The sequence below is a fragment of the Nestor notabilis genome, unplaced genomic scaffold (genome assembly GCF_000696875.1).
Source record: "Nestor notabilis isolate BGI_N333 unplaced genomic scaffold, ASM69687v1 scaffold7124, whole genome shotgun sequence".
NCBI lineage: Eukaryota > Metazoa > Chordata > Aves > Psittaciformes > Psittacidae > Nestor > Nestor notabilis.
In genome coordinates, this window is record NW_009925982.1 from 10 (window position 1) to 18,205 (window position 18,196).

General features: G+C 50.6%; 1 protein-coding gene across 1 annotated transcript; it reads left to right on the forward strand.

Annotated features, from left to right (window-relative positions):
- Positions 1–441: 441 nt before the first annotated feature.
- LOC104404784 (ephrin type-A receptor 10-like) lies at positions 442–2,391 on the forward strand (the record flags this gene model as incomplete). Its single annotated transcript, XM_010013309.1, has 2 exons — positions 442–506; positions 1,722–2,391. Coding segments are annotated over 2 exons (735 nt in total), but the record flags the coding sequence as incomplete, so codon positions are not given.
- Positions 2,392–18,196: the final 15,805 nt, after the last annotated feature.

The following is an 18,196-nucleotide window of genomic DNA, read 5'->3' on the forward strand; positions in this document are numbered from 1 at the left end:
CCCGGAGAATTGGCTGTTTCGTGGGAAAAGGGTGTAGTCTGTCAAGAAGACTGTTTCAAAGCAGCCACCGGTGTATTCCAGTTCCGGGACACGCACGGTACCGCTGCAGTGCTGCCACTGGGATTGTCCTGCAGAGTCCCTTGGGAATGGCCACAGCCTTGCTGGGATGTCACCCTCGTTAGGTCAGGGTGTAATGGCGTAACTGAGAGTGCAGCCTAGAGCTCTGCAGCGGGAGTCCTGCTCCGTGCTCCTGCCGGTGGAGCTGTGGCGGGGGGGGCGCCCCCCAATGCTGCCAAATATCTTTCTAACATTGATCCCCCGTACTCCGGGACTTGACTCGCATGCCAAGAGGGGTGCACAGCACCGAGCTTCCCAGGTGGATATTTACTGGCATTTTCGGGGTCAGTGAGTTTGCTTTCTAACGTGTTGCCTTCCCTGCAGTTGTCCTCCTGGATTCGAAGGAATCGCAAGCGGAGCTGGGCTGGACCTCGCACCCATCAAACGGGGTAAGTGCAGAGCTGAGGCTGCCTTTTGGTGCTCAGTATTGCAAGTCCTGCAGCGTGAGCTCCTTGCTGACGTGGAGCTGGTGGAGGGGGCTGACAGCCACAGGGTCACCTCGAGCTGGGGGTGTATGGGCAGCTTGGCATGAGCTGTTGTGTTGGGCAGCACCAGGCACACTGAGGAGCTGAGCATGGGTTATGTGAGCAGTGTGGTCAACGTGGAGTGCCCCCTCAAAACGAATTTTACACTCCTGTGATAAGCAAATAAATAGCAGCAAGTTAAAGCTTTGTGTTGTGGCATGAGCTCTGGTGGATAAGCTCAGCTCTCGCAGGAGGGCTGTGCCTAGGGTGGGATCGTCAGCCCAGCATCATGTAGGGTTTGTTTGATCAGGTCCTTGCTTTACTGCCAGGGTCAATCTATGACCCTGCTCAGGAGAATGTGTTGGGAAACTCAGGAGCTGTGTTGCTTGTGGCTTTGGGTTCATTTTCCAGAACGGAAGCGAAGTGTTCAGAGGGAGTAGTGCTAGATCTGGAGTCGTCTGTGTTGCCCAGCTGTTAGTCTGCTGAAGAAATACTATTTTGGGAGTGTTTGGCAATCTTGCATAAGTTTACCCCCAGAAAGAATTGCTTTGGGACGTTGCCAGGTCATCCTTAAGGCTGTGAGGGTGGAATCATCATTTCACCGATCAGAATCTCTTCTGGTAACTTTAGGGAAATACCATTTCACTTGTAGTCAGAGGGTTTGTCCTGATCCAGCCAAAACGTCCCCTGATGGAGAAGCTGCTGCTACTGTTCACAAAGGTATTTGTCCTCGTGTGATGGTGTGACTGGAGTCACATCTCCTTGGCCATCTTTGACTTCTCTGGGTAGCCCAGCCCCATCTGTCTTTCCGCTGTGTGGTAATGCTGTGCAGATGCTCCTTCCTAGGGACAGCATATAGGGGATAAAGGCTTTTTAGAAGGTCTGATGCCAGTGCCTGAGTTCTAGTTGTGTCTCCATGTCTGTACCTCTGCAAGGAGCTCAAGTGTTGTTAGGTGGTCCAGCAGCACCGCTGTGCTCCTGCAGCTTGAGGTTTTGGTGGGCTGAAGACTTGTAGTGCCTGTGATATAACAGGCTGTAGGTGGAAAGGCTTGTGGTGGTGGGTGTTTTTCTGCCAGGGCAGCTGGTTCTTGCTCATGGCAGCTCACGAGCTGTTTACAGCCCTTTGTGTTCTTTCCCCAGTGGGAAGAAATCAGTGGGGTGGATGAGAATTACAAGCCGATACGCACGTACCAGGTCTGCAATGTCATGGAGCCAAACCAGAACAACTGGCTCCAGACAGGCTGGATTGCCCGGCGCGATGGCCAGAGGATCTTCATTGAGCTGAAGTTCACCTTGCGGGACTGCAACAGCATCCCTGGCGTGATGGGCACCTGCAAGGAGACTTTCAATCTGTACTATGTCGAGTCTGACTCCGACCTGGGCCGTAGTGTCCATGAGAGCAAGCACACCAAGATTGACACCATCGCTGCTGATGAGAGCTTCACGCAGGGGGACCTGGGTGAGCGTAAGATGAAGCTGAACACCGAGCTGAGAGAGATTGGGCACCTGAGCAAGAGGGGCTTCCACCTTGGCTTCCAGGACGTGGGTGCTTGCGTGGCGCTGGTCTCCGTGCGGGTCTATTACAAGAAGTGCCTCGCTACTGTGCAGAACCTGGCCATGTTCCCGGACACGGTGGCAGAGACGGCCTTTGCCACTCTGGTGGAAGTGAAGGGCACTTGTGTGGCTCACGCCGAAGTGGATGTGGATAATCCCCCCCGGATGCACTGCAGCGCTGAGGGCGAGTGGCTGGTCCCCATCGGGAAGTGCACGTGTGGTCCTGGCTTTGAGGAGAAGGACGGGGGATGCAGAGGTAAAAGTGGCCGTCGGTGTCCTCTGGCAGCTTCTCTCTGTGTCAGTCCGTGCTGCTGCCAGGCTGCTCCAGTGCTGGAGCACGGCTCAGACAAGTGGAATTGCCTTTTGTCAGCAGTATGATTCTTTTAGCTGATTGCTGCTCCCAAGCTAACGGCCAGACCTTGATTTGAAGGGTGGCAATTGGGTAAATGGGGTGCGTTGCTGGTAGCTGCTCTGCAGCACAGTGTTGGCTGGGCAGGCATGCCAAAGCTCTGAGTACCATCAGGCATCTCCCATGGCTTTATCTGTAACTATAAAATTAATCTAGAGCATTAATATCCCCTTTGTCACGCTTTACACACGACTTAATAATTCAGTGACTTTATAGCTCACGAGGTTACGTTTAATGACAGCTGTAAAAATGGATATAACCTTTACATTAACGGGTCTCCCTCTAATGAGCCTGTTGCTGTGACCACTTTGATCTCGCTTTCAAAGGCAGGTGAGAGCCAGGCGTGGGATCAGCCTTGACTATGGGATCCTGGCTGGTGTGCTCCTCCTGTCAGAGCAAGGGAGCCTCTGAAAATACTATGAGGGTGCTGAGGCGCTGGCACAGGGTGCCCAGAGAGGCTGGGGGGGGGCGCCACCCCGCCAACGTACACCCGGCACGTGCAGGGGCTTGGAGCAACCTGCTCTAGTGGAAGGTGTCCCTGACCGTGGCAGGGGCTTGGAGCTGGATGAGCTTTAAGGTCCCTGCAAACCCAAACCATTCCATGACGGTTAGATCAAAGGAAAGAGGTTCTGGGCTAATGCCTTTTTCCAGGCATCTTCCTGCTCCAGGCAATGGCCAGGACCTAGTCCCAGCTTAGTGTGGTCTCCACTGCTTGTGCACCAAGTTGGGTGCCAGCACGTTGGGTGTGCATCTCCTACCCCAGGAAGGGCTGTTCCTCCAGGGGCTTCTCTTCTCTGAAAGGTCTAATTAGCTAACGGTCATTAACTGGCAGAGCGTGTGGCTGACCTGTTAGTGAAGCTCCTCTGGGGCTGAGGAGAGGTCAGACCATCTGGGACCTGCAGGAGATGCTTTCTTCAGTAAGCTACGCCTGAAAAACCCTTTGCTGCCCATGCCTGGTGTCCAGGTGATACCCTGAACCTCTGCCTTTTAGAATCACAGGATCCCAGAGTGGTTTGGGTTGGAAGGGGCACCTTCCTCTTGACCAGCTTACTCCAAGCCCCAGCCCACTTGGCCTTGAACACTGCCAGGGATGGGGCAGCCACAATTTTCCACCTGGTAAAAAGCAGAGGGAGAGGAAAATAGCTATAAATAAGTCCCAAACAGGTCCCGCTCCCCCGCGTTTGAGGTGTACGGTACCATAGGAGAGTGAGCGCTTCCTGAGCAATCACGGCTGCCCTTCACGAGCTACTTGATGCTTTCCAGATGTAAACTGTGCCTGCTCTGCTGCCTTCCTCTGGGAGGTGGGAAGCCTTTCCCAGTGCTCCAGGTAGTGCCTGTTTGCTTGGTGCCCTCCTTTAAGAAGACCTTATGAAAGCTATCGGATTGAAATCTCAGCACTGCTCATTGCTTCAGTGGCTGCGTGGCAGCTCGCCATGCTTTCCCCATCTGTTTGGAGTGGGAATTTACATAGCGAGTCCCAGCAGGCTTTTGCTAATGTTTCAGGTTTCTCTGTGTTGAGTTTAAATAATTCATATTCTCTAAGGAAAAATATTTGAAGTAATTTAATGGACATAATGAAGTTTTCCTCCCCTCTCCCAGAAGCAGGTCATTAGTCACTCTCTGTGGAGCAGCGTCTGATGTCTGGTCAAATAGCACAAAATAAGTTTTGGAGGGTTGAAAGTTCTTCGGTTGGTTTGGGAGCCCTGCATTAGCATAGTGCAAAGTGAGGAGCTTTAAAAGGTTTCTCATGAAAGCAACAAGGGCTGTGGAAATTCTTCAAGGACAAAAGCCCTTGAGCTGGAGGCAGGTAAATATGGTGGGAGTTTGGGAATGTTAAAACCAGCAAATCTGGCTGTGCTGTGGTGGCAGCTTTGGAGGGCTCAGTGGGTGCGAGTCCACCGGCTCCTCCTTGCCTGTGAAACTGCTTGGCCCCAGTCTCTGTTGCAGCTCTTCTGGCTATGAGAGTTTGGACCATGAGTTCATTCAAGGACCAGATGCTTTGGGAAGCAGGGGCTGACCCTCACCCAGTGCCAGGGGTGCTGCCTTGGGTGCTGCTTCACAGTTCCTGGTCCTCTTCCCTTGTCCTTTGGTCTTCTCCAAGGACTTCCTGGCTGCCCCTGCAGTGTGGGTGTCTGTTCACCCCATTGACTGCCAGGGTGGCTCCGTGTCCAGTGATCCCACAGGGCCTGGCTGTCAGCTGGATCTGGAATGGATCCAGGTGGGTGCTTAGAGCCAAGTGTGTGGCTTCTCTGCAAGAAGGAGCTTTATTCCTTTATTTGCCACTGAACTGGTGAAGCTGTTGGAACTAAATCACAAAGCTGGTGTCTCTGTAACTGTGATTTAAGTGCTGAAATCATCCTGCCGCTGAGAGAACATTTGTATCCTCACACTGAAATTAGGAGATGAGAAAAGACTAATAGGATTTACAGCACTGCTAATGACTGCTGCAAGAAAGCTGAGCCTTTTTACTGTCCATCTTCCTCTATGGCACCACTCCTCTGAAGCAGCCCCAGTGTACCTGACAGGCTTCCATGGGTTTCTGATGAATCATTTTGGGGCTGGTTGAAATGCAGCCATCTCCAGGGTGGGACCGAGCAGCTTTAGCATCTGTTTAACATCTCCTCTCAAATAAGACGAGAGGTTCTGTCGCAGTAAATACATTTAGGCTGCTTTTTTTGTCTAATATATATCTATAGCCAGATGCTGGCCTGTGCTTACTCTGATCATAACACTAAACCCTGTTTCCAGCAGATGCACAGCAGGCAAGTGAGAAGTCCTGTTGCACTGTGGCTGATCACCTGCCATCCCTATTTTGTTTGCAGGAGGCTTCTTGGTACTTAGGTCTTTCTACTCTTAATTTCACCAGGCAGGAGCTGTGGCCCTTTCCTGCCATTTACTTTGTGGTGCATCGCAATAGCTTTTGTGTAAATGAAACAGTGATGTGGAGGATCTGCCTGACATTTGCTGTGAAGTTGTCTCTTTCTGCTTCATCTTTTCCATCCAATCCCTTGTAATATCTGCAAGGAGAATTTCAACAAATCCCAGGGTTAATATTTACCAGCCAGATTTGCTGCAAATGAGACAACTTCGTCCAGACGTTGAATTAATATGATGGAGACCAGGTTCCAAAAATAGCTGTCAGCCACTCTTCTTTGACAGCAACGTAAATTTGTGCTTGAGCTAAGTTTCCTTCTCAATTTATTTGCCTCCACTTCTGACAGCAGTGGTGGGACCTGGCTTAGTGCTGCTGTTGTGCTGGGCAATGCTCTGCTTCCAACACTAGCAACGCCCAAGGGTGTCCTGGCACTGCACTTGTTCCAATGGGTGATGCTCCAATAGCTGTATCTCTTGCCCATGCAGGAATGACACCAGTTTTAGGGGTGAAAGAGTTTCTAGTGCTTGGTCAAGAGTTTTAAACAACGATTAAAACACAGCACAAAGGGGATGTGGAGCTGTTGGAGCGAGTCCAGAGGAGGCCCCGGAGCTGCTGCGAGGGCTGGAGCAGCTCTGCTCTGGAGCCAGGCTGAGAGAGCTGGGCTGGGGCAGCTGGAGAAGAGAAGGCTCCTGAAGGGGAGACCTTAGAGCAGCTCCAGTGCCTAAAGGGGCTCCAGGAAACCTGGAGAGGGGCTTTGGACAAGGGATGTAGGGACAGGACAAGGGGAATGGCTTGAACCTGCCAGAGGGGAGATTGAGATGAGCTCTTGGGCAGAAGCTCTTCCCTGTGAGGGTGCTGAGGCGCTGGCACAGGGTGCCCAGAGAAGCTGTGGCTGCCCCATCCCTGGCAGTGTTCAAGGGCAGGTTGGACACAGGGGCTTGGAGCAACCTGCTCTAGTGGAAGGTGTCCCTGCCCCTGGCAGGGGTTGGAGCTGGAGGAGCTTTAAGGTCCCTTCCAACAACAAACCGTTCTAGGATTGTATGATTCAGCTGTGCAGGCTGCTGGCCCATCTGGTCCAAGTCAATGCTTTACCTGGGTAGGTTGGACCAGATGATCCTTGAGGTCCCTTCCAACCTGGGATTCCATAATTCCATAATTCTGTGATTCGTTCTTACTTAAATGATGGGTCTCATCCAGTTCCCACCCCCCTGCCATGGGCATGGACCCCTTCCACTAGACCAGTCTGTACTGGGTTCATCCTGGCAATGTCTGTGAAGGACTTTGGGGTTTTACAAGGCCAGTTGGTGTGGCTGCTGCTCTGGAAACGTGGGGATAAGATGGAAGGCTCAAGTCACGCTAACGAGAAGAAAGCAGCCTTTGCTAATGGGAGCTGCTCGTGATACTAAATGTAGTGCACGCTCGACACTGCATTAGGCAAGAAATGGCTTTTCTGATCTGCTGTGGGATTCGTCAGTGGTCTGCTGAAAAATGAAGGACACCGGGCTGCAAGTTCGCTGTGCTCATCAGCCTGAGCTGTCTTATTAATGGCTGTAACCGGCTGATGAATCTAACACTGTGTGTAGTATAATTATGCTTTATGGCAGCTTATAATTGTTTCTGTTAATGAGGAGACAAGCTTTGCGACAGCACAGTCTGGGTTCTGTGGTGCCTCTTTGCTGCTGCTCTTTTCCTGACCCGTTTTCAGCCTCACCCCCTGGTAATTCCATACAGGACTGTGCCCATGCAGAGGCCAGGCTGCTCCCTTCGCTTCTGCTGCCGTGGATGGGCTCCCGGGTGCTGCAGGTCTCCTCTGCATCAGTTTATCCTTCTCTCAAAGCCCTCCAGCGATGCCTTTGCTGCCTGCCTGGGTTTATGTCTAACACAAATCGCCCTTGCAGTCACTTAAGCTTATAACTTCTTGTCCTAGCGCCAGCGAGCAGTGAGAACACTTCTCTCGTAGCAGATTGTGCCTTGCTACAGATCTCAGGCATGTCAATAATCTCTCTCCTGTGCTTGGTTTCTTGAATAATAGGGGAAGAAACTGATAAGCAAAGCCTTCGAGAAGATCATCCTGTCTGTTGTGAGTAGCAGGTTTGAGGACAAAAACCCAGAGCTGTAAATAGTGTGAAATAGAGTAGTTGCTTCATTGCTGCCAGCTATTACTTGGACACACACTTGGTCAACGTTTTGAGCAGATTTAAAAGGAAGTCCTTGATTTTTATTTTCCAAAGGGAAGTGCTACAACAGAGAAAGCACTTGCTTTTTAAAAAACCCTGTCTTCCCATCTGTGTCCTGTTGTACCTCCCCTTTAGTGCTTGCCTTGTTGCTTCTGAACATCATAACCTGTGTGTGGGGAGAGAGATCATGCTGGTGTTGGACCCATTCATTTTACACTCATCCATGGAGGCTGCCCCGATGTGTGCCTTTGCCTGGCTGTGGTACCCGACGGCAGCATTTGTCTCTTCTTTTCCTTGGGAGAGGGGAATCAATGGATCCATTCCCATGTCTGCAGTGGGAGGTGCAGGTAGAGAGGGGGCTGCGCTAAAAGCAAGAGCCCCAGGCTTCTTTGGCAAACGAGTGTGTGCTTGGGTTTAGTTTCTGCTTTGGAAGCCAGCAGTGCACGGGTTGGGTGTCGGGGCGGCTGTGGGCAGCAGCAGTGCTCCTGCCTGCACTACGCTGCCAGACTGTGCTAGTGCCTTTCCTCCCGCCAGTGAATTTGCAGACATCAGCTTTAAAACCAGAAAAAAAGAAGCCCCAAAGCGGTGGCCTGGCCCTGAGAGCTCCTGACACCATCTTTCTCTTAATGACAGCAAGCTCTGAGCGAGGCTGCTGTCCTTGCAAGTCTCAAGGGCTGTGTGGCTGCCTTGCGCATCAGCAGCTCGCTGCTGTGGGAGCCTGGCGGGCAGCGGTGCTCCTGCTGAGGCTTGGCGGGATGTGTAAGAGCAGTATCTGGGTGCAAGCAAAGGCTGCGCTCCCTGTGACCTGGGGAGAGCCTCTGGGGTGGGAGTACGTGTCCTTACACCAACCCGAGTCCCTTCTGTTGTGGGGATCGGCTGCTTCATTTCCCTAATAGCAGAGAGGGAGGAAGGAAAGCGTCTGAAGACCGTATGAGCTGGAGGTTTGCTGAGCAGGCTATCTCTGGAAGGTGTTTTTGGAAATGGAGTGTGTGTGTGTGTATTCTATATGGCCAGGGCTTGCTCTCGCTGGGCAAAAGTTTGGGGCAGGAGTGGGAAACGGTATTGGTAAGATGCTTTCCTCTGTGTTGTATGTGTCCCATCAAGGCATTATGTTGCTACAGTGTCCTTAGATGGAAAACAAATAGTTCCATTGAAAGGTAGAGAAATTTAGACAATTAAATGACAGTATTTTGTCGTTTAGTGGGAAGATACCTCCTGCAGCCCAAGGCCTGCATTCCTGTTTAAATACAAAAAAAGATGGATCCAAATGTACAGCGCCTGGGGCTTTTGATTTGTTTCATCTTTTATAGGTTAGCTTACAAACCTGTATGTGCTTCTGGAGTTTATTTTATCTTCTGAGTGATGCTTGAGTATTATGCATAATAAGTTTATTTTTCCTCCTGGGATTCTCTAAGTTGCACAAAGCACCAGGTTTTACTTTCATCACTGAGGCAGCCACCAGCATCCCACAGACAGACACAGCAGGGCCGGTGCTGATGTGCAGGTTTAGCAGCGCTTGTCAGGGCTGGAACCAGGCATCCCGTGGCTTCATGGGGTAGTTGTGGGGTGGGAAATGGGGCTACACATCAAGTGGGGGCTGTGGGAGTAAATCCCTGCCTGTTGCTGAAGGAATAATCCTGGGGGAAATTCATACTTCAGTTTCCCTTCTGAATTACGGTTTGGCTTTCTCCTCTTGTGTTTGTGTTCTAGAAGGATGTGTCTGGAGCACCTCTGTGACCTGGGCAGGGTGACAACTGGAAGGTGTAGAGAGCTTTGTACTGAATGAATTTGGAGCATCCACCTCCGTCCATCCATTAGCAGTAGCCTCCGTAGTAGACGTGATGTCTTCTGGTAGATGCTGCTTCCCACCAGTCATGTCTATGAAACCCCCATGTAAAATATGCTTTCTCTTCAGTCTCTTTTTGGAGTAATGATCAAGCTTGGAGATATTTATTATTCGGGATTGCATATTATATTGCTGTTTCACAGTGTGTCTGAAATAATTATGGCTATGGAAATTGTGGCAGAGCCAGGCACAAATTACTCGATGACACTTAATTTTAGAGCAAACTACTCAGAAAATTACAAGCAGCACAATTTATTTGCTGAATTCTTGTCAGCCTTAAGGTTATAGATACCTGGCTGCTAGACGGACATGCATGCACGCTCGATGGACATGGTTAGTGTTGTAACACAGGGGAAGCATCTCTTGCCTGAGGCTAAGGGAGCTTGGGTGAGGTGAAGCACTTGGCAGGACTGGGTGCGTTGGGGATGCAGGTCAGGGAATCATTTGGGGAACTGGACTAGACACCAGTAAATTGCAGTTGGCTCAGTGGATGTGCCTGCTCTAGTGTGTCCTTGAGGAACATTCCAGCATAAATAGCAATGAGGTTCTGCCGTAGCACTGAATTCAAGCAAATGTGTTCTTTTATATATTTCAAGATTGTCTTAATATTCTTGGGTATTTAATTTTCTTTTGGGCTAAATCAGTGAATTTAATTTTCAGCTATTAAGAGCTCATTGTTGGAGATGCACGAAGATTTAGCCTCTGGATGTAAGTTTTCATTTCGGCGCTCTTCAAATCATTTAACAAGGGCAAAAATTATAGAGTAGCATTGTCCTAAAGGTTTCGGAGATGCTGGGAATGTGCTGGACTGTCAGCTGCTGAGGAGTGCTATTGAAAACCAATTATTAGAAGAAAAAAAGAAGTTAGCAGAAGACAAGCTGCTTTTGAATTCTCTTGAGTGGCGCAGCCTGAAATGCCTGTGCTGGCAGGCAAAGAACCAAGGTAGGAAGAGCTGGAGACCCGATCCAGTGCTCATATCGATCGCTCCTTCGCGCTGACTTTGTCCCTCTTGCCCAGGTGTGGGGACTGGACATGATTTCCTTCCCTTCCTCGCTGTGGGGCTCTAACAGCATCACTGTCTGCCTGCAAAGTATTGATTACAGTTTTTGCAATAAGACAAGGCAAGATTGCAAACCCAGCGTGGAAAGGGAAGACAGGAGCCTCTCTATTACCCAAGGACATTTGTTGACAAGGCTCTTTGACCAGCTCAATACACCACTGAAACTATATTTTGTCTGTGTTGTGTACAAGGTGCCCTGTCTGGTTTTGGGCAACTTGTCCTTGTCCACAGACATCCTTCCAGGATATCCATTCCAGTGCTGACCTTTCTGTTCCTCCTTGGGCCTGCTGCCCTGTCCCTCCTCCTGCTGTGCTGGCATGAAGCACCTCTCTTTTTAAGCGTTGATGAAATGTTTGGAACATAATAAATAGTGACTTGCTTGGCTTGATAATGGAATTAAGATAGATGGAGGCTGGATGCGCCAGCCTCGTCCAGGGAGGGGTCAGCAGCAGCAATAGCTCCCGAGAGACACATAGAGAACAACTTCATATTTTATAGGACTGATGATAACAGTGAGCTTGCAGGGACATGAGAAATGGATGTCGATGCAGTGCGTGGCGTGTGCTGTTTACTGGTGGCTTGTGGTGCTCGAAGGGGCTGGGTGAACCTTTAGTGTGCCTCCAGTTATGTTAATGGCAGGCACAGACACATCTGTTCTCTCTGCTGCTGGGGTAAGATGGGAACTGGTGTACCAATACCTCAAGTAAAACTGGACTGTGTGTTGGAAGGGAGGACCCGAGGGGTGGGGTGAGTGGGAAGGGGGATGTTCTGCATCCTGTCTGTGTTGGGCAGAGGACAGGGCAGACCTGCTCGTAGGGAATGGCTGTTTCCAGTTTGGACACTGACTTATCTAAGACCCTCATAAGTGGGATGTAGACCTTTGTCTTGTCTGTTTTCCCCCCATCCTATTTTGATGGTTGCAATGGCCAGTTTGATCATCGCTAAGTGAAGGTTGGATGCAAATGTAAGAGCTGAGTGCTCCGAGTCTGTCCTTTGCCAGGAGGGACTGTGGCTCTGCTGGGGTGCCTCGACCCATGGGTGCTGTAATGGTTCTCGCTGAGGCACCCCCTCGGTGTGGCTGTTAGTTTCCCTGAGCTGCTGTCTTTCCTAAACAGTGTTTTTATGAATGCCTACTTCAGCAGAGCGAATTAACACACATTAAAAGCAAATGAACTTTGTCAAATACAATTCCATGACAAAAAATGGAAAGGAATTGATTTTGGAAGACAAGCGAGTTGTAGTGTTAATTATAAATGACTGTATAGGCGTTATTGATTCACGCTGGCACGCACGCGGCTCTCCTGCTATCTGCAGGAGTTCAGCAACAGGGGGAAGCTCAATAGTGCTAATGCAGGCGGTGTCCTTCGTGGGGTTGGTTTTCCTTTCTTCGAAGCTATCTGCAAGGTTTGTGGGTCAACAAGCTGACCTGAGGCAGTTTGAGGGGAAACCCAAGGCAGAACCCATCACAAGCATTAAGAATAGAAGCAGAGGAGGGTGAAAACAAAGCAACAACCTCTGATATGAAGGAAATGATACCAGACAGCAAGGAGGGATGAGCCTGGCTGTGAGGGCATTGCGGGAGCTCGCTGCTGAGGCAGCAAGTGCTTTCCACAGCCAGTGAGGGGTTCGTTCTGCTGGTTCCCAGAGGAGCTGACCCAACGCTGTGGTCTTCACTAGGCACTGATGTTGGTGTTAGTGTGCTCATGCAGAGCTGTGGCTGTGCTGTGCACCCCTTCCCATCCCCGCCACCCTGCAGCGTGGTCACTGCCGGACCCTCGACCTGTGTAACACACATTTTTTCCAGCTATGGAGATGGGCAGGAACTATGTTTGATGGGTTTTGCCTGATTTTCTGTTAACATTAATGTGAAGTTGTCTGAATTAAGTAGCTTTATTCCTAAATCTGTGCTACAAAGCAATTTCAGCCTAGTATTTGATCTTCCATCTTTGCTCATTCTCTTAATATTTCATGCTAAGCTTCAGTATTTACTTAGGTCTCAGCCCCTTCCTCTCTGCAAAATGATGAACTTTTTAATAAGAAGAGACTTGTAAGCTGCAGGAAATGGGTTTTTGGTTTTACTGGACCCTGTGATCTGTCTGGAGCAGTGTTGCCCCAGACAAGGCCGGGTTGGACAGGGCTTGGAGCAACCTGGTCTATTGGAAGGTGTCCCTGTACTTGGCAGTGGGCTGGAACTTTAAAGTCCCTTCAACACTGTGTATGGGTGTAGGAAAGTCCCAGTGGACTCATTTGCCCTTGACATCTGCAGCAGCTCCCCAGGATGCAGCCACAGGTATGTGGTCCCCAGGCGAGCAGTCCCTGGGGTGGGTGGCAGGGAGGGAATATCCTTTTGACTTGGGATAGCACCTTGGCTCGCTCCCCCTGGCTGCCTGCTCTTTTAGGGAATGCTGTCTTTTCCCTGGGAGGCGAGTTGCTGCCAATGCAGTTACAGCCAGATGTGCTGCTTGGCTCTGCTCTCAGGAAGATTGCATGTGGAAGCTGCTGGTCCATGGGGAGGGGGATGCTCTCTGGACAGAAGCTTTGCATTGAGCTGAACTGCTCCATGGGAGAGCATTAGCAGGAGCAGCGCTTGGCCAAGAGGCTGTGGGAATAGGATTCAGTTTGCTCTCTTTTGGTTAAAGCCATTTCTTTCCTTGCCTGTGTGTAAACCAACGTGCAGAGTAAAGCTGTGAATCCTTAAGGGACAACTTCAGTCTGGTTCTGCAGTCAATGTCCTGGCTGGACGTCCAGAGACCCGAGTCCTGTTCTTGGTCCTGTTTGTCTTGGATGACTCTGTGCAAATCATATGGTTGTTCTGTCCCAATTTCCTGCTTGTCAGCGTGGTTAATGCATCCAAAAAGGAAAGTAAAGTTAATTTAATTGCTGGAAAAATCCAGTGCAACAGTTGACTGTCATAAGCGCACAACGTAAAAGGCTGCTGACCAGCTGGTAGATGCTGCTGGAGTGATGGATAGCTTCGTTGTACTGCTGCATGCAAAATCTTGGCCATGCTTCACTTGAACAGTGAACTGTGGCCAGCCCTGGTGCTTACACAGCCTGTGTCCTGCAGTCAGGTTGTCCTACTTGGTGCACTTAGTGAGTCACTTGTAATTGCTATTCATCGATTAACAAGATAAAGCTGTGCAAGCTCTGGTGCCCTTTTTGTTGATTAATCAGGCATTTTTTAAACCAAAACCTGTGGTGTAGAAAATGTTGAGGTCCTTGCTGGTGAAGGAGAAGCTTCAGCATCCTTGGAGCTGTGACTCCCAAGTCCCTGGCTTGGGTGGAAGGTTATGCCTAGGAGCCACTGGAGGGAAAATCTAGTTGTCAGGCTTCATGGAGCTGTGAGATGGAGATGTCTGAGCTGCTGGGGAGGGCAAACCAAAGCTGTCCCATGCCAGCCGAGGAGGAAACCATTCATTTTGCAACTCTGCATTCTCAGTTGCCCCTGCTCTGCCCATGGCACTGACTGGGCATGAGAGAGGACGTTGCCTTCTCTTGATAAAGCTGTCTGCTCTTGTCCGAGGAGCTGCGCTGGATGAGTTGGTAAGAGAAAACCCTTCCCATGGGTGCATCGTGCCAGGTAATCTGCCAAGCTGCAACACAGATCAATGCTGCTTGTTCTGCTACTGGTTTGCTCATGTGTGTATACAGTGTTCTATCAGGGAGGGAATACGTGCCCTCCCTGTCAGTGAAACGAATAAGGCATGGCTGGTGAACAGGGAGTAACTTGTGTGGGCAGAAATGATGGAGCTGGAGAGAGGCAATTAATCTGTCTGACCCATCCTGCTGCTTCTCTTTGGCTCTAGGAGAATGGCTTATTGAATTTTATTATTTAATAATTAAGTTGCAGGAGTACCAGAGGACGAGGAGCAGGATAGAAAATAGCATAGGGGAAAAAAAAGAGAATTTCATTCTATAAATTGATGGCCTGATCTCTTGAGAGCTGTCATGTACCCACTGCAAAAATGAGCACTGTGAAATCACAGGGACACCGAAACCAGCTGGGGACCAAGAAAAACACTTGTAGGATGAGGTGAAAGAGGGTGGGAGTTTATCTGAGAAAAGAAACGGAGATGCACACATGATGCATCACATGTGCTGGGGTGCTTTTGTTCTGCCCAAGTGTAAGATGCAGACAAGCAAGGAACAGAGTTAACAGCAAACCCACCGGCTCTGTGGGATGTGCTCCTGCGGGGTCGTGGTGCCTGTGTTTCTGGGAACTGCAAATTGAGGTGTTTTGTACAGTTATTAACTCGCACACCTTCTGATAGACACCTCGGTAAACTTCTAGCTATTAGAAACCAAGGAGGAGCAGCTCAAAAGATCCTTCTAACCAAAAAACGTTCCATTTCGTACAGCGAGAGGTCAAATTTACGTGCATCCGAGGAATGGCAGCTGCATGCTCAGGGTGTAGTGCCCAGGACCCATCCAGTTTGTAAACAAGATTGATCTGTTGTTTGCTGCCTGACAAAGGCTGTGAGCAGGCATCGTGCACCAGCGTTGAGGTTTGTTGTAGTAATGAGATGAGCTGCTCCCTGCAGGGAGGGATGAGCAGGAGCTGGAGCCGCAGCAGATGGAGGCTGCAGTTCTGTGCAGCACTGAAGTCCTCGAGCCCCTGTCCCATCCTGGCTCTGCTCTCAGGGTGCACATCTCCCCATGTCCTCCAGCTGCGGGAAGATGGGCTGGTTCTGAGCCCCAGCTCTTGAACCTCTTGGGTCACCACTCTGCAGAGCCGGGAGGAAATGCTCGTGTTGAGGGAATCGCAGAATCCCAGACTGGTTTGTATTGAAGGGAGCTTAAATCTCATCTAGTCCCAACCCCTGCCCCGGGCAGGGACACCTTCCACTAGAGCAGGTTGCTCCAAGCCCCTGTGTCCAACCTGGCCTTGAACACTGCCAGGGTTGGGGCAGCCACAGCTTCTCTGGGCACCCTGTGCCAGCGCCTCAGCACCCTCACAGGGAAGAACTTCCTAATGTCTAATCTAAATCAACCTCAGATACAGGGAAGTATCTCTTTGTTATTTGGGCATGGCTGGAATGGGTCTGAGGAGGCCAAATCTGCTTTCCACATGCTTTGCTTGCGCTGGGTGACACAACAGCACGAGATCTTGTCTGGCAAAAGCAAGACTTTTAGGCAGCTCTTGAAAGGTCTCTTATGTACGAAAAGGAAAAGTCTTTCCTGTGTGTGGCTGCTCTTAGCTCTGCCAAACTGCTGCCTGTCACGTGCCAGCAGCCAGGGGAGGAAGGGACCTTTGGGAGTAAAGCCTTGGCCGTGATGCTGTGGTCCCTCCCCATGTGTGACTGGGCTCAATTCGAAGGGCTCGGTAGTAGGTGAAATCACCTCCCCTTCAACGCTCACCCGTTTGCCACATCTCGGGCAAGGATCCTCTCTGCCCTGTGCTGTGTCTGCTGCTTTGTCCTCAGATCACAGCTGTAGCTGCCAGTTTTATATCATGCTAAAAATTAATGAACCAGAGTTCACTGGCATAATCTGCTTGAACAGGAAGAATCTCAGCAGCCAGCTCCTTAAAAATGATAAGAGAGGGACCGCGCGAGTGGAGCTGCTCATCGAGGAACTTCACAAGTGATTAAGTTTAAATATTCCGGGAGCTGATGAAGGGGTAGCAGGAAGCAGCACCACAGCAAGAAGATGAAGAAGCCAAGCAAAACATGAGATCCAGCTGAGACAACCTCCTGCAGAGGGGCTGCCAGCCCAGGGGGATCCCTGCAGCAGCTCCAGTCCCTCTTGCTGAGGACACCAGCAGTGCCAGACATGCACACACACACAAAAGGCTGTTCCCTTTTCGGATGTTTTAAGGTCAAACTGAAGCTGTTGCAAACTCCTTTATGGAGTTTTACAGCCTTTTTTGTTGGGCTTGTAAAGTGCAAGTCTTTCATGCAGCTTCTGGGTGTCCTACTAGGAGTATGGCTTGGAGGCTTCATGCTACTTGTAGTAAAGATCAAGCACATCCTTGTCTGGTGTGTGAGTTGTTTGTATATCAAAGGTACTTTTCAAAGGAGAAGGGAAGCTTGTGTGTGGCCTGTAAAAGCAAATTCATACTGCTGCTGTTTAACTTCAGCACGAATCTGGCTGCCCACAGTGACTGCTGTATAATGCACGGTGATAGAGCTGCTGCTGACGTGGCCTCATGACTTGGGTTTGTGTATGAGGCTCTGGTGATGGATGAGGTCTCCAAGTTCTTCATTTCCAATATTCCTCTCCTTTTGGGGTTGTTGCCGAGTCTTGCTGTGGCTCCAGTGTCATTTCTGCTTTGCTCACCTGACACCTAAACTTTAAGCCATGTGTTTTGCACAGCCGCCTCGTCCCCTGCATCCCTCCAGAACCTCCAGCTCCCTTCACACCGTGCCCCAGCTAACGTTTGACCATTCCTCCAACCTGGAAGTCACAGAATCATAGAATGATTTGGGCTGGAAAGGACCTTAAGATCATCCAGTTCCAACCCCCTGCCATGCACAGGGACACGCCATGTCACCCAAGACTCTGTCCAACCTGGACTTGGACAATGCCAGGGTTGGAGCATTCACAACTTCCTTGGGCAACCCATTCCAGTGCCTCAGCACCCTCACAGTGAAGAACTTCTTCCTTATATCCAAGTCAGCGCAGAGCTGCAGCATCCAGATGTCCCGTCTGGGTCAAACCAAAGACACATCTCTCTTGGTGCCAGGATCTTGCAGGGGCTGAGAGAAAGGAGCTTGGAGGGTTGTATTTACTGGCCAGTGGCACGTAAAGGATGTACCAGCATACAGGGAAATGCAGTCATCAAACGTGTCCCAAATTCACCTTGTGGTGTTGTTCCTTGTCCCATCCCTGGCAGTGTCCAAGGGCAGGTTGGACACAGGGGCTTGGAGCAACCTGCTCTAGTGGAAGGTGTCCCTGCCCGGGGCAGGGGTTGGAACTGGATGAGTTTTAAGGTCCCTTCAACCCAAACCGCTCTGGGATTCTATGATTCCCATAACTCCCTCTCTCTGTCTTTTCAGCTTGCCTCCCTGGATTCTACAAGCTTTCCCCCCGTCTCCCTCTCTGCTCTCCTTGCCCTGAGCACAGCTTTACGCATGAGGAAGCCTCCACATTCTGTTCGTGCCAGAAGAACTACTCCAGGTCTCCGTCAGACCCACCATCTGCCTCCTGCACACGTATGTCTCGCTGAAATGTCTCTTTGTGAAGCAGAGAAATAGGGATCCCGACTGTCCTGTAGCACAGAGCCGGGGGCTGCCCGGGTGTTGTCTGAGGCCCCATGCATGGGAGCTTCACCGGGGCACGTGTCCTGTCTGCAGCAGGGAGGGCAGGGGGGGTCTGTCCCCGTGCCACACCGCTCGCAGGCTGAGGCTGCAGTCTGGTGGCACAGACTGAGGTCAGGCTTGTCGACTCCCCGGTAAAACTTGAGCACAGTCATTTAGTCAATGGAGTTGACAGGTTTTAATTAAATGACCTCTAGATAATTGGGTTGGGCTCCAGCTTCTCCAGTGATGGATGCTTTTCATTGATGAGAAACCCGCCTGCTTTGCCCAAGAGTGTCCGACGGCTGGTGGGGCTCCTGGGGTCCCTAAGGAGATGCTGTGTGAGCTGTGGCTTACTGTGCAGACACATTTGTCCGGTGGGAATCCTCCCTTTGGTGTCCCACCATGCTGCACCCATCAGTGCATCCATGGCCCTACGTGTTCTTGCTCCGCCAC